The sequence below is a fragment of the Ascidiella aspersa genome, chromosome 6 (assembly GCF_963924565.1).
Source record: "Ascidiella aspersa chromosome 6, kaAscAspe10.2, whole genome shotgun sequence".
Classification (NCBI taxonomy): domain Eukaryota; kingdom Metazoa; phylum Chordata; class Ascidiacea; order Phlebobranchia; family Ascidiidae; genus Ascidiella; species Ascidiella aspersa.
This window is the reverse complement of record NC_139452.1, coordinates 17,150,099-17,177,459: the sequence shown is the minus strand read 5'-3', so window position 1 is coordinate 17,177,459 and position 27,361 is coordinate 17,150,099. Positions and strand designations below refer to the sequence as shown.

The window sequence follows — 27,361 nt, the reverse complement described above, 5'->3', positions numbered from 1 at the left end:
AATACGTAAAAGCATGTTTTTGCGCATAGTGTAAATCTCATTTATGCATTAGGTGAGGAGCGTTTCGAGGGATTTTTTTTACTCTAAAGGCACCATACATACCTGCTGCATAAATATCTTCCTATGTAATATCTAATGGTTCAAATCTGGCTTTGTCATAGTCACACATAGACTAATGTTATATTTCTGCAGTTGCCTTTAAAGGTTCGTTACAGATATAGGTATTGGCTTACTGCACCACTGCTTACCAGACAACACATGTAACTTTAAGCAATGGAAAGTTCCAACAAAGATCGGAAGTATAATGGCCCAACTCCAATCCAAAGTGCTTTGTTTCTTTTTGGGTTAACAGGGTTTGCTTCACTGAGCGGCTTTGGCATGATGTTAGCAAAATCCAAACATGGCAGCAGCAAAGAATTTGCTGAAGGAATCAACTCACATGTTAAAATGGAGAGTGGAAGTCGCTTGGCTATGCGTGCCTTGGGACATGCTACAGTGTATTCTGTAGGTGGAGTTGGCCTGTTTTGTTTTACAGTATGTGCTTTGATGGGTGTAAAAAACATGAAAGATTTCACTGTAAAGATGCAGAGTATAATGCCAAGAATACCTCCTGGCAAACATTCTACTGGTGAAGATGTAGACTGGGATGAATTGTTTGGAACTCAGAAAAAAAATATCAACAAAACACCCACGCCACCTTAGCAACTACATTAAACAATATTCAAAGTTTTGCATAACAACAAGTGATTTTTTGACAACTAAATGGATGTGGCCCAATAAAACTTTGATCAACAAAATGGAAGTGCTACTATCAGAAATATAAAGCACAGTCAAATATTTTGAAATATTTTACTACATCAGTGGTTAATATTAAATGGGTTATGACCGCCCTTAAAAATGCTTTACAGTGGACTACAGTTGTTCAGGGTTAAGAATTTTACCTTTTGTTAAAGTGGAACATATTTATATTTATCTAAAGAAATTTCTTATTTTTTAATTTGTGTCTTGTTGGTACTATAGTTTTCTATCTGGTGTATAATATTCAGCCGCATGCTCTTAGTAGAAAGTATTACAAAGTGTGTGCTGGAAGCACAAGCAGTTCTGGAAAGGGTTCAGAATGCATTTACTGGTAGGTTGTTTTATACACTTATATTGCATGTTATTTCATATATTTATATCTGGGGTTCATATTTATGAAAACAGTAAAGCACTACAACATTAGCATTATTATTATGCAAGTGGTTCTTTAGCATTTTGTGTTTTATAAACCCCTTTAAGGTGATCCCGACATACCCATGCTTCTTATAAATAACTAGAATTAATAAAATGTAAATAGTTTTTTCTGTTTGCTACTATTTGTAGTTTGTAGAATTGCTTCCTCATTTACCAGCAATCATATAACCCCAGTAGTCAGGAACCTATGGCTCTCAAGACAGACATGGCTTTTTTGGTGATCGTATCTGGCTTGCAGATAAATCTAAGCTGGCTTTGTTGAAACAATTGTTGAAATACAACTTCTATTGTAATTTTTATAATGCAATCAATCTATTTGTAACAATCATGCTAAATAATACCGGATGTAATTTTTGGTCGTTGAACTTACTTACCAAGGTTTTTATGCAATGATTTGCCTTTAGCGGACACAAGGCCATGGTCATTCACTAAACTATATTTTCCTATAATCTATTCATATTTAAATTTGTTATTAGCAATTTTACTTATTATTTGTCTTTGAGCTGTATTTGAAAAAAATGTAGCCCAGGTATATAAAGTAAAAGTTTTGCCAACTTAAAAAATTGTTATGGGATTAGTCACTAAGTGCCTCTTAAAACCAGGGCTGCGGAGTCGGTTAAAAAAAAAACGGAGTCCGAATCCCGAGTACGACTCCAGTCAAATGTGCAATTTTGTTGAGTCCCGAGTCCGGTCCTGACTATACAGCCTTCCGCCAATTTAAAAGCTAAAAATAACATGGACATTCAGCAATCCACTGATAGGGGTGTCATATAATTTATTCACTCACAATACATGGTTGGAATATATTCCACCGTATGCTATTCCACCTTTACAATTTCCAGTTGGCGACCATATCAGATTTAAATTTGGTACTGCGCATGTCGGACATGGGACTCGCTAGTTTTATGTGGTTCTACTCGAGTCTGACTCCAGCAAAACAAACCTACTCTTCGAGTCCCGACTCCCGACTCTGCAGCCGTGCTTAAAACATCTCTACCTCTATTTCGTTCAAATTAACTCGGAATTTTCCTTTTTGTTTCAAACATTTTAATTTCCGAGTTAAACGTCTGTGAAAATCTATAATTAGGTTTAAAAAGATTTAATCATGAGGTTTATTCTTAAGCTATAATCCTTGTAACAAAAATTAAAAAGAACATGATATTCCACTTAAGAATTTAGGCAAGATCTAAAGAAAAAACATATAAACAATAAAGCAAATTTAGAAGTTTGGTAGCTTTTTAAAAGAAATCTTTCAAGTTAACACAATCTTGGCTATACTGTTAAATCAAGGAGATCTTAGTAAAAAACATTGTATTTTGTTCAGTGTAAACAAACAAAATTTTTAAAATCAAAGTCTTGCAGTATCGTGAAGTAACTGGTAGATACTATGGAACGTGATTGCCCAAACTTATAAAGTGAAGAACCATCATCTGTAGAATAATCATTTTTTTTATATCTGGTTTTACAGCCCTCTGCTTCTGACAGCCTCACTTAGTCTCTAAAACTCATTTTGTTTATAATTATTTTCTTGTTATACCTTTATAAAGCTATCATTATTTTTTGTGCTTTACACTGGTCTTCACATAAACTCTTTCTTTCACAGGTAAATTTTAAAGCAATTTTACAACTGGAAAGATTTCTTTCAAAACATTACCAAAATTTTGTATTGAAATTAATGTTATTTTTTTTATCTCCAATTTTAATTTGATTTAAGATGTTTTTCTACATTATATCTTTATAAACATGGTTATAATATTCTCACAGATGACATTCCACTTGGAAACTTAAATATTTGAAGAAAATATCTGAGTACATTTAATGAAATGGAAGTTAAGATTTTCTAAAAGGCTTATTGACCAATATCTAAAGAATCCTCTTAAAGTGGGATTGTGTAGACATTTTGCAATTTACTAATGGCTCACAAGATTGTAAGCAATTTCATAAAAAATCCAAAATAATCAATTGAAAGGTGATATAGGCTCAGGGTTCCTGAATTAGATTTTTGTATATACCAATTATTTTAAATCCCAGCAATCAGACAATAATTCAACATTATTTGGGTCCTTAAGTAATTCGTAATTCATAGATGAATGGACCCTCTTCAGTAGTTGTCCTGCACCCCTTCTGAAATTATGTGATTATCATACCAACGGCAATTCTATATTTTTGGATTACTTATCAGTGAGACAACATAAAAATGCCAATACGCATTCCCAATTGCACCAAGCGATTTTATCAAACATGTTGTTAGGGCATTAACTCCACAGTTGTGAAGTTGCATAGAAAACCACAGAAAAATGTCACCCGAAGAACAAAAATTAAACACTGCATTTTCAGTGTTTCAAAAGGTGCCCCAACATACAATACCATATTGCATAAACAGTATACATTTATGCAAAAATGTCTTATCCCCCTGCGATATCCTGTTGTTTTGTTTTATTAAAAAGTGAATAAAAATTTGTTCAGGAAGAGAAGCACTTCTATAGTTTTTTTGAGTTGGCAAAAGGGTCATTCCATCTTCAACTTAAAGTTTTTTAAAATTTGTCCACCCATGTTAGATTTTCTTTATATTTTAAACAATTAAAGACCTCAAAGAAAAAATAAGATTGCAACAAATTTGAGCGTTCTGTGATGAGCGATTCTGAAGATATGACGTTTTGAAATATTTGAACCTAGGTGGAAATAGGTCGTTTTTTGGTTCCGCTTGAGTGCTTTTATCTCTCTGGAGGCTTTATTTTGCAGCAGAAGCCTGTGGTAAAATGCTATTCCCCCATTTATTGGGGTGCTGGTTTTAAAAATGATGCTTAAAACACTATGTGGTTATTTCTTCTATATGAAAATTGCGTTTGAAGTTTTATGACTTCCGAAGACTTTTCCGAAGCTCTCTGCAGTTTTTTTTCATTTTTATGTTGGCAAAATAATCTTTAGACAACATAGTATTTGGACTTTCTCAAGTGGTTTTTGGTATTTTACAATTAGTAATTGGTTATTAAGTTTCAAATTTATGCCTCTAATAATAAAATAAAAAGTGATAAACTTTAAAATGTACTGATACGCTGCCTTTTGCAACCTCTCATACAACTATTGTACAGACATAACTACAATAACACATTGGCTTAGATATTTCTATTTAACATTTTGTATAAGATTCCAGAAAAAGAAGTACATACAATGAGACAATGTACAAAACTTCTCAGATATTTTGTTACGTGTAGATTAGTTCACCCCATCCGCCAGAAATCAGTGCAGTTCTAAGCAAAAAGGTCTACGACAATCAGTGCATTCAAAGGATCAAAAAGTCCGACGTTTAGACTTTGAGGTCTTGGACAATGCACTAATTTGCATTAACAAATGTGCATAAGAAGATTAAGTTTAACAATACTTGACCCAACCAAACCCAAACGCTAACCAGCGCCCTAACCCAAATAATGTGCGATAATTTAATAATTATAACGCTTCAGGCCCCAATACCTCAATTTGTGACGTAATAATCTTAAATACAATGGACGAGAAACCATCCGAGTTTGGGCTTTTTTCCCCAGCATTTAAAGAATTATTAAAATAACGCACATTATTTGGGTTAGGATTCGGGTTAGCGTTAGGGTTTAGGTGGGTCAAGTGTTATTAATCCTATTCTCATATTTTTTGTTATCTTTTCTGAACTTTTAATGAATATTTTTAATTTATCTTCGCCGGGAGTTTACCTAAAGGTCTAAGTCAGTGCATTGCCAGGACCTCAAGGTCTAAAAGTCTAGACTTTTCTGCCATTGGATGCCCTGATTGTCGTAGACCTTTTTGCTTAGAAATGCACTGATTTCTAACGGATCGGGTGATTATTTTGTTATGTGTAGATAGATCTGTATTCCATGACATACTGTGTAAATTCAAAAGCTGAAATGCAACTCTGTGTAGATCTGTTGCATTTCAGTTAGGGTTGGGCATTTGACCAGTCAAATAAAATCCAGTCAATTGACCGGTCAAATACTCGTCAAATAGGTCAAATATTGGTCAAATACTATAAACACTATCATAATGCAATTGAAGTTAAAAATATACCTTGATTTTAACATAAATATATTTGAACGTTTTGGCTCAGATACAATGGTTTGTAAAACAAAAACAATTTATTTTTGACTATCAATAAGAATTTTTGCAAAACCATGCCCATCTTATAGCAATACTGTAGCAGTTACTGTAGCAATTTTTACCACTACTACAACCACCAAGTTTATTAACGAAAGTTAACAACAAGTAAATGCATCAGGTAAAAAAGTATTTTACTCCTCGTCACAACTTTTGTCACTATCTGATTTTTCTAAATCATCACCAGGATTCACTAAAGACAAGGGATTTGGTTCTTCTAAATTTTTAAGTAGCCTAAGATTGTGGTATACCCCAACTAGTGTTTCCTTTTATGACAAACGCGATTCATCATATACGTGCATTTATTCTAAAGTTCTAAACAAAATAAATCTACTTTACTTTTACAAACACTTTGTTATTACCACAGAACATGCGTTTGCATCAGGTAAACCCTACAATTTGATATTTGAATTCTTTAAAAAAGTTACAATCAAGATTATTAACAACTCAAATCACAAAACAACTCTTAAAAAATTTACACTATTTGAATCGAATATTAGTATTTGACCGGTTAAATGAACTGCGGTCAATTGACCGTATTTGACCGGTCAATTGACAGGCTTGCCAACCCTAATTCCAGTATTTGAATTTACGCAGTATTTCATTCAATATATAGCAAATATCATCATATCAAGGCCAATAAAATGAAACCTAATAAAATCCGAATACCTCTTGCTATAAGTCCGCTATTATTCAGATGGATGTTCCCTGCGATTAAAAAAATTATAAAACTTCATGAATCTATGCAGTCGCTCAGTGGACTTTGAAATCAAAGTGGAATATATCTTTTTTTTCAGCTACAAATATCTCCTAGTGATGGAGTTGGTGGCCCTGTTCAAGACTTATTGAAAAATGCTCACATTTCAATCAAATGCTGTATGTTACAATGTTTTTTATTACTGTAAAATTAGCATTGGTGGAATTAACCAAGTAGCAAGACTCCAGCAAATTACTTGAAGCAACATGAAAGGAGTTAGCAAAAAGGTGGAAAATACTATTCCTGAAACAAGATCCTATCATTAGTATATCGCTTCGGCCCCAGACAAACCAGATGACAATACATAATTTCAGACTCCAGCTATAGTGGCACTTTTAATTTTTATGGCTTTAACAAAGTAAATTAATGGGTTCTGTGACATGTCAATATGACTCTCTATGTTGGATAGGTATGATTTCAAGTGGATGAGAACGAAATAGGTGCTTGTATAGTAATAATTTTTTAACAGTTAATATCTTGAATTTAAAGAAATTATATTTAGAAATAGCTGGATAGTTTACAGGAAGTCTAGAAAGTAATTAATCAATATATTTGTATAAAATATAAATATTATTAGACATATTGCCAGATAAAGTTGCTTAAAGGGTCTTGCTTGATGCCTCAGACCAGTGGTTCTCAACCTTATATGTGTCGTGGCTACCTTCCATTAGCACTAAACACTTTGTGCTCCCTTTGTTAATGAATTCGAAAAACATCTCTGGACATAACGCAAACCAAAAAAAATGGTTTAACTGGCTAAAATTAAAATATGACATGCCTGTTGCCCCTGGGGCCCAATGACACGGTTGAAAAATTCTGCCTTTAATATTATGTTTTTTATTTTGTGAAACAAACCATTTATTTAAATTTTTTTTATACCTAGTAAATAAATTTTCAATTAGTGAAAATTTGTAATTAATAAAAAAATGTATCCAGTTGTCATAAATGTCTGCGAAGTTTCATACTTTGTCTTATTACTTGTATGTATTTGTTTTTCTAGAACTTTATACAATATGTTGAATAGAAATATTTCAGTCAATGTGTTATTGTATGTCTGTACAATAGTTGATATGTAAAGTTGCAAAAGTCAGCGTATTAACACATTTTAAAGTTTGATCACTTTTTATTGAATTATAAAGTGCTCAATAATAAATTTCAAAGCCAAAAAGGTCGAGTAGATCGAAAGCATCTTGATTAAGACGTATCGATACAAACTTGTATCATCTTCAGTTAGTGTGGCTGAAAAGCAAATCAAAGCATCACTTATAAAAGGCAGGACGCAATTGTTATTGAAAATTTTTTATTAGGGCTTTGAAATTTATTATCAAGCTACATTACAGATCCGTGCATAGTGTACCCAATAAAGTGCTCAAATATGAAACTTCATAACTGTCGCAGACTAGATGGGGACACCATCCCCAAAGTAGCTGCTAAGGATAGGAATGACTTGCAAGACGTTTATTGGACAGAAAGATAATCAGTAAGGCAAATAACCATGCACACCAAGTGCTCGCATTAGGCTACAGCTTGTCTCTAACCACTGAAATTGCAAACTGTGCTCAAAATGTGTCCGATTCTCTCAGTATCCACCCGACGAATAATGATGTTACACCAAGCAATCCAAAACGAAATCGCACACAAAGATATCATGCAGCGCTGAGAAAACCGAGGCTGCGAAATTCACACAATGTCCTATTCCCCCTAGGAAAACACTTGAACGGCAGTTTACGCGGCCAAACGCATTGGTTCGGCACAAAAGGTCTACAATAATTAAATTTGTGACAATAACCAATTACTTGGGTACACTATTAAACCAATTACTAATTGTAAAATACCAAGAACCACTTTAGAAAGTCCAAATACTATGTTGTCTAAAGATTATTTTGCCAACATAAAAATTGAAAAAATACTGCAGAGAGCTTCGGAAAAGTCTTCGGAAGTCATAAAACTTCAAATGCAATTTTCATATAGAAGGAATAACCACATAGTGTTTTAAGCATCATTTGTGAAACCAGCACCCCAATAAATGGTGGAATAGCATTTTACTACAGGCTTTTGCTGCAAAATAAAGCCTCCAGAGAGATAAAAGCACTCGAGCGGAACCAAAAAACGACCTATTTCCACTTAGTGGTTAAATATTTCAAAACATCATATCTTCACAACCGCTCATCACAAAACGCTCAAAATTGTTGCAATCTTATTTTTTCTTCAAGTTCTTTAACTGTTTAAAATATAAAGAAAATCTAAGAACTTGGGTTCCGGCCCTTTAAATTAATCATAGAATGACCCAAAACTGTAATTAAAAAAGGCCACCATACTTTTAAAGATAAGTTCATGTTTAATAGACAGAAAACATGCAATAGTATTCAAAGAGCCTTTTACTAAAAAATGTCAACCAAGCAGGATAAAACAAAACTAAAAAAATCTAAAAGTCGCACAAGGCACAATTTTTTTTTTAAAGATGGCAAAAAACACAGTTTGTGCAGGGTGTGATATGGTAGCCAACCCCTGTACACAAATTAGGCATATATTAACTGCATATTGTTAAAATCGGTCATAAAAGGAACAATTTTAACCAAAAAAACTGAGTATATAATAAAAATTAGTAGCCAAAAGCTTGCAAACAGCAAAATTGTATGCATTGCTCTTTAAAGTCATTGTAATAGACTAATATCATTCTAGTTTGGTTCTTCGAAACATTCACAATACAATTTTAAATCATAGTGAGTGATAAACTTAGTTAAAGCCTGGCTATGAAAATATAATACATTTTGTCTTATTTTTTACTTGTTAAATACAACACATAGTTTAGATAAGCTTTCTCTAACAATTTATGTATTACTATTTCAAGAGCCATAAAAAGTATGTTAGAAGAGCCACAAAAAGTATGTCGGAGAGTTACATGCTGTTCACAAGTAAAGTCCATTCAAATCACAATTTAATACGTAGCTTTCATGGCTCTATTACCTAAAAATGTTTCTGACCTAGATCTAACCCAAAGATCGAAAAGTATTACCCACACTTCCTTAAAAAATATTTGACTTCTATGACTGTTTACTAGTGTATATACTTAGGTGTGAGTAGGTTATGTTTCTCAAATTGATGATTATTTTATTGTAATTTATTATAGCGACTATGATCAATATACTTTTGACTTAAAGATTGTCGCAACTGTATTAAAACTTTAAAATAATTTGTTGCATTTTTTTATTTATTCACTTATTTTTAATCTTAAGTTATGTTTGAACAGAGAGTAAATCTGCCAATCATTTTATTGAAACCAAACTGGGAATGTTGCTTGGACTTCTTGGTATTTACCGTGACCTTTGCTTAAATCTAAAAGTAAGAAACAGGAAACAGCTGGAATTGCAATTGAAGGATTCATATAGAGACTTGACAGTACAAGAGATTGTAAATGACTTTCTTGCCTTTGAGGTACATGTTAACCTGATATTAAACATCTTGTTTTCCTTTAACATTATTGCTTCTACTCAGGATGCATGGAATGCCTTTTTATGTAAAATTGACAATCAAGTGGCATTTTGTACAATACAAGACACCCAACTAAAATCTGGTGATGTCTTTCCTGACTTTTCTGTTCAAAATGTAGCAACGGAAGCTACGGAAGCATTAAACGCTCAAGTTTTATTTCCAAATAATGAAAAATATTGCTTGGTTGTTCTTCTGCGCCATTTTGCCTGACTTCCGTGACGAAACCATGTTAAGGCATTAGCTGAGGCTTATGTAAGTAGTAAAAGTTTTGCGATTTGTGCGTTCATAAGTAATTACAGAAACATAAAGGAAAATATAAGATGGCTCTGTTTGAAGCTATTTCTTTCTTATTGTCTTGGATCAAGGGAGTGCTTCTCCAAGAAACTAGGGTGCTACAGAATAATGTGTGTTAATTAACAATTAAGGGCAACTTAATTTTATAATGTTAAGACCAATTCTGACTGAATTACATTGCCAAACATGACTTGTCAAGTTCAACTTACTTAGTTATGCTATAATTGATCATTTAGATTGGAAGCGACACTTTTTCAAGAAATATGCAATATCAATATTATAATATTAAAGCATAAAGCATAGTTTTTCCTTAATTTGTTCTTTTAATTACTGTTAATAGAATGACTTGACCTCTCAAAGCTGTAATGTTGTTCTTGTATCATTTGGTGTCATTGAAGGAGCAAAATTGTGGCTTAATGAAACCGGTTGTAGATTCTCACTATTTCTTGATCCTGATCGAAAGATTTATGCAGCTCTTGGTCTTCCTAGATCTATAGCAAAGGTATTTAAAAATGTTTTTCATTTCTTCCCACTTATACTCCGATATAAGATAGAAGAATGTTGCAGTGTATTTTCTATGAGTACATGTGCATTGTTGTTCACTCACTATTGAAAACTGTATTTGTAACTACTGAACTGTTATGTTTAGGTACACTGCTACCTGCTTAAAACCGCATGTTTTATTAGGTGTACCACACTGAGGCATTATTTTTCTATGGAGAGGCTATGGCCAGAAATGAACCCATCCCCAAAATGTTTGAAAATATTCAAGATGATCCACAACAAGTATGTTTAGATTGTATAAACAGCCTAAATAATGGAAAGTGTCTCGAGTAACCTGAACTTTCCTTTTTAGCTTGGAGGTGATTTTATTTTGTCGAAAACTGATGATGTTGAAAATTCAGTGGTTTTTCGAATGATATACCGCGGTGCTAACTCTTCTGACCGACCAAGTTTGGACAAAATCTTTTGTGCACTTACACATAATGATTCAAGCTTTTAAATATATTAGGTTAATCCTATCAAACAGTAGATACAACATTTTTTTGATTGTCAAATAAGTTTGATGACACTTTGTTCAATTTTATATTTACTAAGCAGTGTTGTAACAAATAAATGTCCGGTTTGTTTTAATGACTACTTCTTTAGAAAGCTATTTGCATACTGAAGTACGAACTAGGCTTAACAAACTGGCCAATGTCAAACCAACACTTCCTTTATTGTTGTTTTTTACCTCACCAAGACGTTACGTTACGTACTGGACGAAAGCTACTATTCATGATATGTATACTGAATACAAGACTTCTAGCTGGTCCAACATGTTAATTGTCGTTCTGTTTGATATTCAATAAATCATATACCGTACGTTAGTTACATTGTGGTGGCTAAACTAACGTAGCACGCAACCTATAAGTGGGGTGGGTTGAATCTTATGCCCAAACAGTGAAGTTTACATACCGTCATAATCCTCGTTAAATTTAGATTACCCAGCAGTTACATCCATACAAATTTACTTTGTTTTTCGACATGCAAATTTTGAACTTTCCGTATGGGGGAAAGTAAAATAGTTTTCGTTCTGGAACGCATAAAGATTTTCGGAGATGACTTTACAAAATTACGTCATAACGGACGTGTAAAACCAGTAGTAACCTTGGGAAACCAAAGGTTATTTTTCGATGCAGTGCACATATGTGCAACTGAAAACCTATTTTAAATACATTCAAGAAGATGGCCGTCTGTTGATACTATGTACCAAAAAGTTGGCTTGATTTCACCACTAATTCAACTTAAAAACCTATTACACCGGAGGTACACGTTACTTCCAAAAAATGCGGGTAGAAACAGACAATTCCAAAGGGATCGAAGAGTATAAAAGTTTGAAAATTTCTGATCTAAATAACTGGTAGTTCGTGTAACCCAGTGGTTCTTTATTTATCAAAAGCCGGTCCATCAACGAGTTAGTTTGTAAGTTACATGAATACAATGTATTTTACGCTCAGCGCGATTTTAGCCTCCTTTTACATACGTTAAGCCTACTTTTTTATTATGGCAGGTCTAAATTTAAATTAAGCTACCAGATACTGTGTATAAAAGCATTCAGTTAAATAATTATTTTGCCTAAAATATCCAAATCTAATACTACCGGTACTTCTGTCCTGGTCCTATAGTAGGCTACCTTTTAGGACTAGCTATAGGTATAGCAACTCTGCATAAAATTATACTTTCTTGGAAGTTGAAACTTTTTTCATTTTATTCGGAAGGTTGAAGGTTTGTACAATATTCGACTTGTTCGTGTACCACTTTGTCCAGAAAATATTCGTACTGGTGCCCATGCATGTTTTGGTGCTTCCTAGGGTGCACCGTTAGAAGAGCACTGATATAGTCATTTTAACAATTAATGCCATAATTTTTTTACAACAACCAACTCCATGTGTGTGTGCGTCAGATTTTACCACTATTATAGCTGGTCCAGATTATAGTGCTCCAACCTCCACATGTTCTTTGTTTTTATGCTGTTTATGAAGCAGCCGCAGTTTCTCTCATAGTAGCCTATATTGGAAATGAAGAGCATTTTGAATTAGGCAAAGTATAGTTAAAAAGTTGTCATGTTCAAAACTGATTTTGCCTATATCGCTTAAGCCTACGCTGTCGGTTTACTTAAATATTTCCTTTCCTGAAAACTTGAAATATTTTTAATATCACTTTTCTCATTTCATATTAATATTTCAAGAAAAAGCTGGATAGCTAAAGACAGTGTTTCCTAACATGAGCGGTGCCTTCCGCTGTGGGCGGGTGGCATTGTGAGCCTTTTGTTTATTTCGGGGCGGCAATACCACAATAAAGGGCGTTCATAAGATTTTATCTTATCACATATTGAAGTCCAGGGTTTTTATTAAGGTTTGGTTTGGGTGACCGCTAAGTAGTTTTAAGAGACCGCAAGTGTTTCATTTAAATACCAAAAAGTTGCAAGTCCAAAATTTGGGAAACCGCTGGAGAAATTTGGGGGACTGTGTTTTTTGTTTACAAAACACCTGTCGACAAATCTTAATTTCAAATATCCTGTTTGAGTTGTTGTCTGGGTAGCCAACCAATAAGACATTAATATAACCCGGGAGCAAGCAGAGATTTAAATAGCACGTTGAGTACAAAAGGTTTGACTATTTAGAGCATTCAAGGGCCCCACGTGGACCCCCAATAGGCCGGTCTTAAGTTATGAATTTGGTGCGTTTAGAAAGGGTGGCTGTTAGCCTAAAACCACCCGATCCGTTAGAAATTAGTGCATTTTTAAGCAAAAAGGTCTACGACAAAGTGCATCCAAAGGATCAAAAAGTTTCGACTTTTTTTTAACGTTGTGCTTCAAAAGATTAAGTTTAATAATACTTGACCTACCTAAACCCAAACGCTAACCAGGACCCTAACCCAAATAATGTGCATTGAATTAATAATTACATAAACGCTTTAGGCTCCAATACCTCAATTTGTGACGTAACAATCCTATGGTCCCATAGACGAGAAACTATCTTATGCCCACCCGAGTTTGGGCTTTTTCACCAGCATTTAAAAAACTATTACATTAACGCACATTATTTGAGTTAGGGTTTAGCGTTTGGGTTAGGGTGGGTCAAGTGTTGTTAATGCTATCTCACACTTTTAGTAATCTTTTGTGAATGTTAAGCGAATATTTTCAATTTATCTACGCCAGGAGTTCCAAATTAGTGCATTGCCAAGACCTCAAGGTCTAAAAGTCTAGACTTTTCTGCCATTGGATGCCCTATTTGTCGTAGACCTTTTTGCTTATAAATGCACTAATTTCTAACGGATCGGTTGCTAAAACAAACCCAAAATTTCGGTTGAAATATCATGTCGAGTAGGGGAAAGCGGGGCAAAACGGACCCCTCACCTTTCTCGTTAACAAAAATTGCCAGCGTCAATATTTGTTTTCTGAACAGTGACTATCGTCGAAAAAACGTTTGTCGACAAAAATCAAACTGATTCGATTTCGCACAAACCAGGAAGGGAAGAAAATGTGTTTGGGGGATATGGATATAAGGATGGCGCAGTAAAATGATGCGTTTGTTAGTAAAGTTCAAGTAAAGACGGAGTTTTTTTGCTAAATAATTTGTAGGTAAGGGTGTGTTTATTAATCCGAAACAGTTGGCGTTTTAAGTTAAACGATTTTAAAGAAACCAGGCTTTCATGCGACTAATAGTGTTGGGGCAAAACGGACCCCTCACAAGTTTATATGTTATTACTAGCCTAAAACTGCACTGTTTGTATTTTTGATTAGCCTTTCAGTAAGACATTTTGGAAATTGAATAAAATTAAATAATAAATCGTTATATTATATGTTTAGATCAGTTTTGTAGGAAGGCCAAACAATCAGAAATTTTACCAATATCTGTTGTAAAAATGCTCGATTGCTATTTGTTTTAATACTTATGAGTTGGTATAAATTAAGATAAATATAAGGCAGTTTACGTACGGTACGGCCTATTTATAACCATGCAACTTATAAAGAGTGACAATACTACCAGTACTTAGTATGGTGCTATTTTGTTTGTTTTGGCTTACTTTAGTAAACTATTTTCAAGCTATAAAAACCGTTGCGAAAACGTTTTTATTAGACTATTTAAACTACCAATAACGTTGTTCCGGACCGTTGTTTTGCCGTAAAGTGTAGACTCCTAGCATCGTTTTGAAAACGACATATATTACGTCAATTCTGACTTTCCTATAACGTTGCACAAAAATGTCGTATGGACGTTATTGTGTAGACTCTAATTACCGTTTCTAAAACGATAAATATTACGTCAATTCTAACTTTCTATAAACGTAAAACACACAAATTTATTAGGCTACTGACTTTCCTATAACGTTGTACGGAAATGTTGTATGGACGTAATTGTGTAGACTCTAACTAACGTTTGTAAAACGATAAAAATTACAAACGTAAACGTTTATTACTGACTTTCCTATAACGTTGTACGAAAATGTTGTAAGTTGTAAATGTGTAGACTACCAGAAACGTACTCACAACGTTGTGTTTGCAAAATTTTATTACATTATTAGTCTCGCCCAAACGAATCTTTATCAATGGCATTTTCAATCGGATTCATCCCACGTAGGGGATAGCCTACTGCTGTGCAGGATGAGGACATGTCGCTGCTGGATACTGGCATCTCGATGTTCCTAAAAATAACTCTGTTTTATAATGCAAATAAAATAACGAAATTCAGAAATATATATCTGTTAGATATACAAAATGCAGTTTTAAGCCATTTCATCTGATAAATACGCAAAAAAATAACTAGGTGTTGTCAAATATATTTTGTCCTATTAAGAAAGTGCCACACAACACAATTAACGCATTTTTTTGTTTAAGCCTTTTGTGCTGCTTGGTAAGAAACGTAATCTGTGATGTATACTTGGTTATAAACGTAATCTGTTAAGCAGTCCTGTAGATCTGCCTTAAATTTTAGTTAAAATCTATAATATATAGTGCAATACAAAATTGCTTTTAATGTGTATATTTTTCAATATTTAAACTGCATGTAAATATAATATTCAAAAATCCTAATGTTTACTTGTGGGTAAAAGTTGAACAAATGTGGCATTCTTTACGCTTACATTAAAAAATATATGGTAAATGAAGTAATTTGTCATAGTTTGTGAAGGCATCCCATGATTTCTATCCCGGTGACATTTTGTGCCTGTTACTAAAAATGGGAGCTTGGATCCGCCAAATAAAGAAAAGTAAATGCTATAGGGATGCTGTGCGGGTAAAAATTTTGGACGTGCAAAAGGGGCAATGAACATGTGTCTTATAATAGCGGTTTGGGCACAACTCAAATATAAAAATAAAGTCTTAAAAGTGTTAAAAAATCTGTTGCTCATATAAAATGAATAAAAAGCATACATGTTATGTAATAAATTTATTAAGTATGCTATTTAGGTAAATAAAGATTAAAAAATATTACAACGTTACCTTGATTAGCAGCCAACTTAATTAGGAACATGTAAAATGTCCAGGAGTCTTCAAATTGCACAGAACAATCTGTATTTAATGACACTTTTTGCGGATATATCCATTGTCAATATCCCAGATATGCAAACTTTCCACAGATATAATAAAGCTTGTTTCAAACGTTAGATCTAGTTGCAATATTTTCATAAACATCACAAAATTCATCATATTCATCAAACACTGCACCATTTTACCTATAGAAACCTGTACAGGAAGCTAAGAAATACAACTTAGCCTATTAACCTAAATACATATTTGATAATAAAGTCTAAGTTTTAGGCGAATAAGATAAGCCGCTGATAGCAAACAGCGCGAAGCTGCCCTAACTTGCACTTCCTCAAAGTTTAAATGTTCGCGCAAAACACGTTCAAACTCGATTGTGATGATGTTATCCGCATATCGGCCAATCGGACGTCGTGTGGAGTAAAATTATATGCGCGGTAGCGAAGCGGGACAGGATGGGAGGTCGTTGCGAGCCAGCAGGCCATTCATACCAATAGCGCTGTTTTCCGCGAGGCACAAAAAAATTACATGTGATTGGTTTGATGTCAAGGCAAAGTTAACGAATATAATGTCTTTAAATACAGCAACATGTATCTATTGTCAGAATATATGCAATATGCTTCATAAATTTACCAAATAAGTGTTTGTTTGACAAATCACTTGAATAAGAAAATATACAATTTATATGGCATGTATATTTTTTCAAACAATCAATTTGGTAATGTTTTCTTCGCACCTTAAATGTAAGATTAACTCGATTCCAACTGTTAGGATTGTAAACGTAATTGCTCCAAAATTAAAGTGAGCTACACCTCTAAATGTTACTTCGGAACAAAGAGGTTTAAATCTCTTTGTTGAAACGCTTTAAATAACGCATTTTTTTTCAAAACCTAGACGTTTAATCATATACGTTAAATAGGATCATAAGCAAAACGTTTTTAAGAGTTTATCATACGTTAAAATGAAGCTAATATATTTAAATGTTTCCTACGATGGTTTAAAAAACGTTTTTTTGTCAAAACTCCAACGTTTAATAATATCCGTAAAATAAGTCCAAGTAAAACGTTATATAAGAGTGACTATTTATTTTATACTTTTATAAATTTCATGTAAACGTTTAGCTAACGGTATTTTATTTACAACTTAAACGTTTAAATAACTCCGTTGAAAAAGTACGGATTTTAAACGGTATTTATAATTAAAATAATATTAAATTTTATAACATTACTCAGCAAGGTTTACATAAAGTCCGTTTTTTTTTTCAAACTTTAACGTTGAACGATATACGTAAAATAAGGTCTTAAGTATAACTTTATATAAGCATGACTTTATTTTATAAATGTATAAGTTACATATAAACGTTTAAGCAACGGTATTTTATTCACAACTCACTCAGACGTTTAAATAACTCTGTTAAAAAGGTACGGATTTTAAATGTTTTTAACGATTATAACAAAGCTATATTCATTTAAAGTTATTTATTAAGGTTTACCCAACGTTTTTTATAACATTAACGTCTAATCACATACGTTAAATGGGATCTTTAGTAAAACCTATAGTGTGTTACGTTTTTTCAACGTAATATAAAATAAAAATAAAAACTACTGTTTATGTGTTGCTTTATAGCGTTGACATAACGTAATTAAATTCTTATCGTTAACGTATGATTAAATAGCTTTAAAATGTACGACTTTTAAACGTTATGGAAAAAATGTTTAAAAATTTGCATTTAAATGTTTGCCTATTAAAGTACAATAACGTCATAAAAAACGCAACGTTGACGTCCTAATAAATGTTCAGGACTTGCGATTTTTAAACGCTTGTTTTAACGTTACATAAACGTTTGTATTTTTCGGTTTTTTAAAAACTTCATGTTCACGTTATAATAACGTTGGGACATTAGTTTTAGCTTGGAAAACAGAACAACGTTCGGGAAAAAAACAATATTTAACATTTACTCTGTTGTGTTTCGACGTTTTACCACTTTACAACCAATTGGTAACGTTGTAAAATGGTTGTATAACGTTTTGTGTTTGCTGGGCCATTACTTAAATTATGACGTCACGTTGTGACGTAACTTGTGACAATGTCTCTGAAAATTTCTACTCGTCACTTGAACACAAATCCTTGATCCGGCATTTCCACACAACAAGGCACATAAATTATATTTTATAAGTGGGGTCCGTTTTGCCCCGCCAGGGGGTCGTTTTGCCCCGTTTAAAAATAGACAACAAAAGTTAATTTATTCAGAAGGTATGCTTCTTTCAGTTTTTTTTTTAGCATGGGAGTAACTTTCAGTAAGACCTTTCAGTTGATACCCTATTCATCAAAAAATATTTTGTGAAACTCGTAATATATCATTTATCCCTTAAGGGGTCCGTTTTGCCCCGCCTTCCCCTACATCGATCAAACCGATCTTAAATGTTTCACCCTTAATGGGGTCCCCATGTCACGTTTAAATATCATTTCGAGTACATTAATGAAACTGGATGAAAAGAAACTTTATATCCCCCTGTAACAGGAATGGTAAGTCTTAAGTTGATGTTTTGGTGCAAAACAAATTTAAGACCGGGTCAAATGTAGTACATGTACCTGCTCATAAATGCCGATAGAGGGCACTGTGTTTATTTTTGTATTAATTCAGATTTTCCCAGTCGTTGGCGAATCGTCCTCCCGTAAAGTAGTTAAGTGGGTAAAAATCCCGTTGATTTTTGAGGAACTTTGCAGCCTTTTGAGCATTTTCTTTAAAGTTCCGTTAAATTTCTCTACAACCCATTACATATGTGATGATAGGGACCTGTCGTCAAATGCTTCATCATAAGGAAGCGGTTCACTTCTTGCATACACTCCGAAACAAATTGAGTTCCTAAGTCGCTCAACACTTCGTCAGGAATTCTCAATCGACTATACATGTCGACCAGTGCCTCTGCCACGGTTTCAGCCGTTTATATTCCTTAGCGCTTTCGCCTCCGGGTATCGCGTCGCGTAATCCACCAACGTAGGTATGTATCTGTGTCCCTCTTCACTGGGAGGATGAATAGGGCCAATGAAATCCACAGCAACTCATCGTATGCAGAGAGACCCCTCATCACACTGCCCTTTTCCGCCGTCCTCAAATGTAGCACGATCGACAAAATCGCTTTACGTCGTCACGCATGCCAGACCAAAAGAAGTTCCTCCAGATCCTGTCGAGTGTTTTTTTTAATAACCATATGCCCGGTCATAATGGAATCATGGGCAACCTTAATAACGCTTTCTTTTAGATTATACTTGGCACAACAAGTTGTTTCATCCATTCTCCTCTGCTGTGTTTCGGGTATTGAAATATTCGTATAGCAGTCCGTCTTTTTCTACAAATTTGGTTGCCTGTTCCCTCTTAACCACTACGTCCGCTGCGTCTTTTAGTTTAACAATTGACGTGTCTTCTCTTTGTGCCCTTTCGAATTCGGCTTTGTCCGTCACAGGCCATTCATCACATTTTGGTACCACTAGCGGCTTCTCTTTATCCTTGTTAGGTCTCTATTAAAAACGCGTTGGGACAGCATTCGCTTCTTCCCACAATGGACCAGGGTCTTCCGCTTCTCTAGCGCCCTGAATGTTTCGATGCACAGATCATGCAAAGGATCGCGACAGAGCCGTTGGCCACGACAGAGCCGTTGGCCAGCTTGATGAGGTGTCAATAATTTGGTCATCTCGAACAAAGGTCATCTCGAACAGAAAATTTCTTATCAACCGGAATACCTGTTCAACCGGGTCTCTTGATACAGTCACTGTATTATCGCCAACTAAACCTTTCGACAGAGGCAAGTTATATCCGTGATCTGACTGTGTAACATTCCACGGCTCGAATTGCAATCCTTGGCTAGACGCCCTATCTTATCGTTTATAAAGCACCTTCTCGTGGGTCTGTTCTCAGTATTATACCTTTGACAATTTTCACACTGACACACGTCCTGGGCCAACTCACGGTTGTGTGCCGTCTGGAACTGCTCTGCAACACTGGGTATATAGACAGGGCCGGATTAAGGGTACTATGGGCCTAAGGCTATTTTCTAGGGAAGGGCCTAATTTTGCAAACGAAGCCACAAATTTAGGCTACTGCAAAATAACACAAACATAATATAAAAACATGTAATAAATGTAATTAAGTGTCATAGACTCATTGTAGGGGAGCTGTGGGACCAGTAGGTCGCTTTTGACGATTTTGCATCTGCAGGTTTTTTATTTACCTCGTAAAACAGGATTTTGAGGTCATAACGTGTTTAATCTACCCTTCAACATACCACAGCACTTAATTCAAAATGTGAGAAGAGAAAAGTTGAATAAGTGCGCCTACTTTCTAATTATTTAACAAATCAGTCGTTTTAAATTAAACTAACTTAGTTAGTCATTGCAAAGCTTGTTTTAGGACTCCTCACGAGGTTTTATGTATTCGAATAATGTTTTCTCACTACATTCGCCTTGATGATTCCTAGATTTTTATTTTAATAATGCGTTACTATTGTTTGGCAAACACGCTGTGCATAAGCTAGCTCAGGGGCAGCAACCTATTTCTAGTCGCGGGCCAAAACCAATCTCAGAAAGTCCTCCGCGGGCCGCACAAAATGTTAACTAAGAATTGTGATATTACAATGTTAGAACAACTGTCAATCAGGCGGGTCTCGGATCTCTTTTGCACCTAAATATGTGTTTAACTACGTTTACGGAGGAAGTAAAGTGTTGGCGCAAATTAAAATTCGAGTCCAAACCTAGTCATCCATACTACTTATGTAAAGTGTGATAAAACTACTTTCAGGAAAGGCAATATCCTTAATAGTTAATCTATTCAGCGTTTGTTAACCTTTTTTTAAGCGCAGATCTACTTGAAAAGACAGCATTAAAACGTAGACAAACCGAACGTAGAAAGAACATTCGCAAGAAGCGCGAAAACGTATAGTCAAAAAGTAAAAAATAGGCCTATTTGAAAAGGACTCGTGTCTAGTTTGTCGAAGAGGCGGCGGGCCGGATGAATTACATTGGCCTAGCTGAATATTGGCATAAAAGTTGACATTGAGTAACCCCGTAGCATACCTTGCGCGTTTTACGATGGAATGTTCTTTTGCAAACTCTTTAAGGAAAGTGGGAAATCTCTGCACCAGGCATAACAAGTTAGTTGCTTGCCCAACAGCATTTGACGGAAACTTGAAGATTAGGCGAAGGTTATCGTCAAGTAATTGGCTGCCCGAAAAACCGCTGACAATAGCTACATATAAAGCAACACAGTAATGGACAGACCTTTATCCCCCAATCTTGCCACTTGCAAACGTACGTAAAACTTCGCGAAAAAACGTAATAAAAGGATACAACATTTTACTTTGAACATCCTTACTTACGAGTAAATCAAAAAACGTGTCATAAAAATGAGTTACAATACGTTACAAGAAAGGTCATAATTAAAATCACAAAATTAAGTTAACAGGCAAATTTAATAAATAAAGACACTTGTGTAGCCTAGTTGGATTTTGCAAACTACGGCCTAGCTAGAGAGTTATGCCCGTGGCCCCCCAAGGGGGCCGACGGCCACGATTGAGAAAGCCTGTTCTAGATTCAAGAACAAAATCCAAATTCTATTAGATGACATAATTTTCCTTCTTACCTCAAAAATCGTTTAATTGTCTCAAATCCTCAAAAACGATTTTAAATGGAAAGAGGAAAACAGCTCTCGAGTCACTGGTCCCACATCTCCCCTATTACAATGTAGCTTATATGGAAAATTACATTTTCCTTGCCTTGCAGCTAGCATACGTATATGTTGGTTCACACTAAATCCCTTTTGCTTCTAGCGTTAGCGTCTGTCGCAAAACGCTAGCGTTGTCCAGATCACACTTAAACGGTTGCCAGTGTTAACGGCGAATTTCCTCGTACCGAACCAAAAGCGTCAAAGTTGTACAGTTTCAACTTCCGCAACGCCAGACGAGTCTAGTGTGGACCAACCTTATGAATGATGTCATCGATATTTAAACCTCTAAGAACATCACTACTATGCTTAAAAGGGACTCCAGCCATAAGACCGAAATAGAAGTCCAAAACCCGTCAGAATAAGACCTAAATAGCCAGAATAAGGCCTAAACAGCACTTTACCTATCCTCAAACCTCACCCCTAAGTACATCACTAACTCCCCTAATAATTTTAACCCCTATCCATTTTCTAACCCCACCCATTACCCACCAATAACCCCAAACAGGGCCAAAAATCCAATGCAAAAACAGCAGCGCCTTAATGGCGCAGGTCAAACTAGGGTGTCCGAACGTCGACACCAAAACGACCCATGCCAGACCTAACGCAGCGCCCGATCGACCCATACTCTCTCCCTACAGTTTCAGGTGTTATTTTGCCCATTTAAGACAACGCTAAGATGAATTTAGGACGTATTTTGACAGATTTAAGTCTTATTCAGACGATTTTGATCTCATTCTGTACTGGGCAGTAATCTGTGTATTTAAGCTTTATGTCATTGGTCTTTATTCTATGAGTTTATAATTTTTTCTGCTTTAGGTACGGTATTGTTGCTTTTTAGGTTTTATTGTGTGTTCCTCTTAAAAGTGATAGCACAAAACGTAAATAGCACAGAACGTAAATGGTGAAAATTGAGGGCCGAATTTTTCCAGGGCCTATAGCCTTATTAGCCTATTGGTTAATCCGGCCCTGGTATAGAGACTCCAAGGACTTCGGTGCCTGTTCCTTTCGGTAAGTCGACAACTCTTTAGGACACAACTTTAGAAATTGCTCTTTGACGAATAGCTCACTCACATCGCCCGAGTCAAAAATTGCGCCCGATAACTTTACCCACTTCTGCAGGTAATTCTGCAGATGCACCGCAAACTGGGAAGGACTCTCACCTATTTCGGGTTTTGAACTGCGAAACTTACTACTTCGTTCAAATCGTAACAGTTTAGTAAAGCTTGCTTGAGCTGATCGTTGTCCACAGCGTCAGCGTCTGGATTTCTTGCGATTTAGTCGATTTTGACTTGAAATAATTTTGACCTACCATGTAAATTGGCGTATGGTTGTTTCTCGACTCGTTCCCTTCTGAGCCTGCATAGCTCAGTTGGTAGAGCGACGGTCCCGGCTTGACCGGAGGTCGTGAGTTCGAACCTCACTGCAGGCTAGTTGTTTTTCTAGTCTGCTCTGCTTGCATCATTTATCGACAGATTCGGTGAGTCTGCAATGGCTTTTCGGTGTACTAATAATACGTAAGCCGTTATCGTTGGTCAAAAAGCAGCTTCAGAAGGGCTAGATCTCAGTTGAAAGCACACATATATGTGTGTACATATGTTTCATTGTACCATGTAAATTATAACAAATTTAAATTTTCTTGATAAGTCAAATAATAATCGCCCTACTGATCACACAAGACTCATGCTAAAAACTAAAACACCGAAATGAATGTTAGCGTACCGAAAAAAATATTTTAGCAATGATTGAAAAAAATTAGGCAGGACAGAAATTCGCAGACAACATACCGACATTTTTAGCGCAGGTTATTTCTTCCGGGCGAGAGCTTATCGGTTGACACAATTTTAATTCAATGTCAACGCTGTATAATTTAAACTAGAAATACATTTTGATAATGACAATTATTTAGTTCAAATCGCAATTTATTCTCATAGTAATGTATGCTATATATACACTGTTCCGACCAAAGAATACTAATTCAAATGTTTTGTTAAAAATAAGATACTAAAAACGTTGTTGAACAAAGTAGCATTTTTGGCAAAACCAGAATTAGAACTCGAATTAGGTCCACAAGCCATTTACAAATAATATTAGAATTGAATTGAAATTATCCACATTTTGAATTAGTGGTCTAAGTCTGTTACTAGGTCGCTTGCGGCAGTATGTACTTGTTAACAGCATTGCTGTTGTTGTTCCCACACAATGTAAACGAGCCCATTGAAAAATCGCCTTGCTTTACGGTTGTGTTCCTTTTATGTTGCCCAGCCGCTCGGTGTATTGCAGCTATTTAGGCGAACGTTGTATTTTAATCCACAGAAGTAGGGTAAATAGAGCGGTTAAAAGCATTTGAAACTACCAGAAATCCATTGTATATGTTAAAGTAATCTGTTGACCTACTTTCACATTTACACAAGCTTAATGCGATAGGCAGCTCAAAGTCTTGTCCAGTATTATATTTAAAATATTTTCTATAAGTACAGTTATCACTAATCACTGTTTTGTTTATCAATATTATAAGTCTGGGGTCCCATATAGTGACTAGAAAATAAATATTTCTGTGCTTATATAGTTACCCTTCTGGCAATTTAGTTATTTACTTGTATGTAGCAAATGTGCTTTTGTACTTAAGGAATGTTACACTCTTACTAAAAATTGTTTGATTAATGTTTTGAATAATCGTTTGAATACATTAATGTTTGGTCATGCTCTTTTGGTTAAAAGATTTATGAATTATTTCACTCATTGGTTTAGCTTTACAGTTACTTATAGCCTATGGCACATTTAGATATAGATGGAATCATGAGCTGTGTTTATAAATTTGATATTTTACCTGTTTGCATTTTATGGTATTTTTTGAAGAAAAATTACTGTGGAGTTCCAATTTTTTGTTATGTAGATGCAATCCAGGTTTCATGCACACCTTAGTTCCTTTCACAAGTCAACCTTTTTCTGGAGTTTAGGGGTGCAATTTAATAATTCAGGTGTGCATGCAAATTTTGCATAAACCGCACACTGGATATCTCCAATGTTGTATTCTTTTAATGATTTTAACTTAAATTTGGCAAATCTCGCAAAACAATTATCAACAATTTCATTGGCTGCCACCTGTGCCAAGTTTTGTGTATATATGTAGCTCAATAAGTATATGAATATTATTTGTTTTTAAATAGGGCCTGTGTAGCTTACATACCTTGGGTATAAAAACCTTTTGTGCTTTCATTGAAAAAACCTTTGTGCTTTCATTTAAAAAAAAAAGTACATCCCAATTTTTTTTACAGACTAAACATGGACCCCCACAAAATAAATATGCACCAAATTTTCACATACATTCTAGTAGCGGGGTGTCCTTCTGACCTTATTTGCACCTCGTCACTCTTATTTTGGGGCTGTGCACCTCCAAGATCTTGTTAAGATCTGCCATACTTTCCAGCAGAGATAACAATATGATAACATTTGCATTTGTACATGACTTTATATAGTTACACTATCAATTTGAGTATCAACAGGAGTTTGTTTTTTGTTTAGTAACAACTACATTAATTCCACTTTTTTCTTTGATGTTTTTACCATTGATTTTTCATACCAAAACAGTGTCTGCTTTGTGTAACTCATATATATTGAGTTTCAGACAGCTATTTATAAATAAGTTGTGCCAATTAAAAAACAACTTTTTTGCTCAACTTAAATGTTTTCCAATCTGTGTCATAATAATAAAGACTAGGAAATTATTAATAATAAAGTTAAAACTATACATTTGAAATTATTTGAATGAGTATGGTGTAGTTGTAAGTTATTCACGGTAGTACATAAAATCAATATGGTTTGCTGAAAAACTGTTTGCATTCATTGAACTTCGTGGTTCCTGGGGTTTGAGACCCCTTTGTTGTCGCAAGAGGTTGTCTCGGGGGGGTCGCCTTGGACTATTAGTTAAACTGACCGACTGGCAGACTGTTAAACTGACAAATTAAAAAAGAAAAACTCAAACAATATAAACTAAAAAATAGTATAGAATGGGCAAAAGCACCTGCTGTGGTAATATCATTTACTTCAGTAAACCAGCTGTTTTGATAATTGATATTCTTGATATTCTCAGCAAATTCTGATACAATTGTTTAGAAATGTGAAAACTTCTCCAAATTAATATGATTCTAGTCTGATTTTACCAAAATTGCGGGTTGTATAAAATTGGTTGCAGCCATATCAAGGTTGGGCACACTGATTTAACTAATGTTCTCGCATGTTTTTGCATAATCATTAATTTAAAATAACTTTTTAACAACTTATTATAAACGTTTCAGTTACTTCACTCATTACAAGGGGCAGTTTTTTTAATTGCTGTAGTTTTTTTTTATTGATTTTATAATATAGGTAACATTTGTATTGTGCAAAAAACGCTAGTTTTATTTTATGGTAATTATTTATGATTAAAATCTGACTGGTCTAGATGTTTAAAAGTGTTTGATTGGACCTATTTTGATTACTCACATATATATTCACATAGAATCATGGCAACGTTACAAAACTGTGCCTAAACCTTGGTTTCCGAAAAAGCACCCTTTGAGATTTATTTAACTGTAACATATTTTCTAACTTAGTCCCAGAAGATACACTGCAGTCAAGTCCTTGGCGATACAGGCGCGAAAAACGCTGCCATTGAATAATGTATAGCTTCGTCGCCCCGGAAGCGAGCCAGTGTTTGATCGATCGCTGCCGTTCATTGCTGTCACGTGACCGGCGCTCGTCTCCGTTTACATTCACAAAATTATGTTGAGTGAGCGAGTAGCTCGATGACTCGGCGGCTTGAGTAGTATGGCAGTACTGATGTTTTTTGATATAGGTACGCATCCTAATTTGTCCATGCTATGAAGGAAATTAGCACGCCGATGCGTGTTTTGTAAGTTGACTAACTTTTGAAAAGTTGTTAGGAAAATTACTTTGTAAAATTTCATATTAAGCTAGTCTTTTGTTTTTCTAAAAGGTAAGAGTATATTGACGTTACAGTTTATTAAGTTATTTTTGTAGTGTTATAATAATCCCTGGTCGATTTTGTAACCAGGCCTATTTCTTTGCGAGATATGTGCTAGTAAGCCGACTGCTCGACGCCAAAAATTGTCGGGGTGGAAGGCTGAAGTGGCTGCTTAAGTAGATGGCAACAGAATCGTCTAAGGTTCCTTCGCAAGAATCCGAGTGTCCCAAACAATGCCTGGATTGTGTGAAACTCGTACAGGAAGGTTTTGTCTTTAAATCATTGTTGCGCAACTGTTACTGTGCAATGTACTAATGGGTTAATCGCTAAACAGATTTCATGTGGCTATGTGCGGCCAGGTTTTTACGAATATTTTAATGGATGGAGTATTTTGGGCATTACTCGTTATGTCACATCTGAAATGTATTGGTTGCTCCTTAGAGGTGTCTGTCAAATACAAAACCTAACTCACCAGTATCAGGTAGCATGTGTCGTCATTTCTTGTCTGTATTGTCAAGGTCAGTTATCTCAAAATTAAAATATTTGTGAAATGCGTGACTAGGCCCCAGTGGATATCCCGTTTTGAAAAAGTGTTGATTTGCCACAAACGAGATTGCATGTCTGTTTAGAAAGTTTCCAGTGCGAATATTATCGCTACTACCGTGCGCAGTGCAATGCCCCTAAGCGAGAATGTAAAACCATTCATAAACTCACAACGTGTGTTAGCCGTTT

General features: G+C 34.9%; 1 protein-coding gene and 1 non-coding gene across 3 annotated transcripts; both read left to right on the top strand.

The window, feature by feature from the left end:
- The first annotated feature begins 708 nt into the window (after window positions 1-708).
- On the top strand, window positions 709-11,279 carry LOC146140531 (uncharacterized). Of its 2 annotated transcripts, none has more exons than XM_083393140.1 (6): window positions 709-1,129; window positions 9,384-9,568; window positions 9,629-9,877; window positions 10,260-10,421; window positions 10,607-10,705; window positions 10,776-11,279. In XM_083393140.1, exons 1-6 carry the CDS (start codon window positions 1,051-1,053, stop codon window positions 10,920-10,922), a joined length of 921 nt encoding a protein of 306 aa, XP_083249266.1. In that variant the 5' UTR covers window positions 709-1,050; the 3' UTR covers window positions 10,923-11,279. The 2 variants fall into 2 exon arrangements, with proteins under 2 accessions (XP_083249266.1, XP_083249267.1); XM_083393141.1 differs by having other exon boundaries at window positions 10,569-10,705.
- An 11,741-nt stretch (window positions 11,280-23,020) lies between these two features.
- Trnaa-ggc (transfer RNA alanine (anticodon GGC)) lies at window positions 23,021-23,095 on the top strand. Its single transcript has one exon. It is a non-coding gene; the product is annotated as a tRNA-Ala (tRNA).
- The last annotated feature ends 4,266 nt before the right edge of the window (window positions 23,096-27,361 follow it).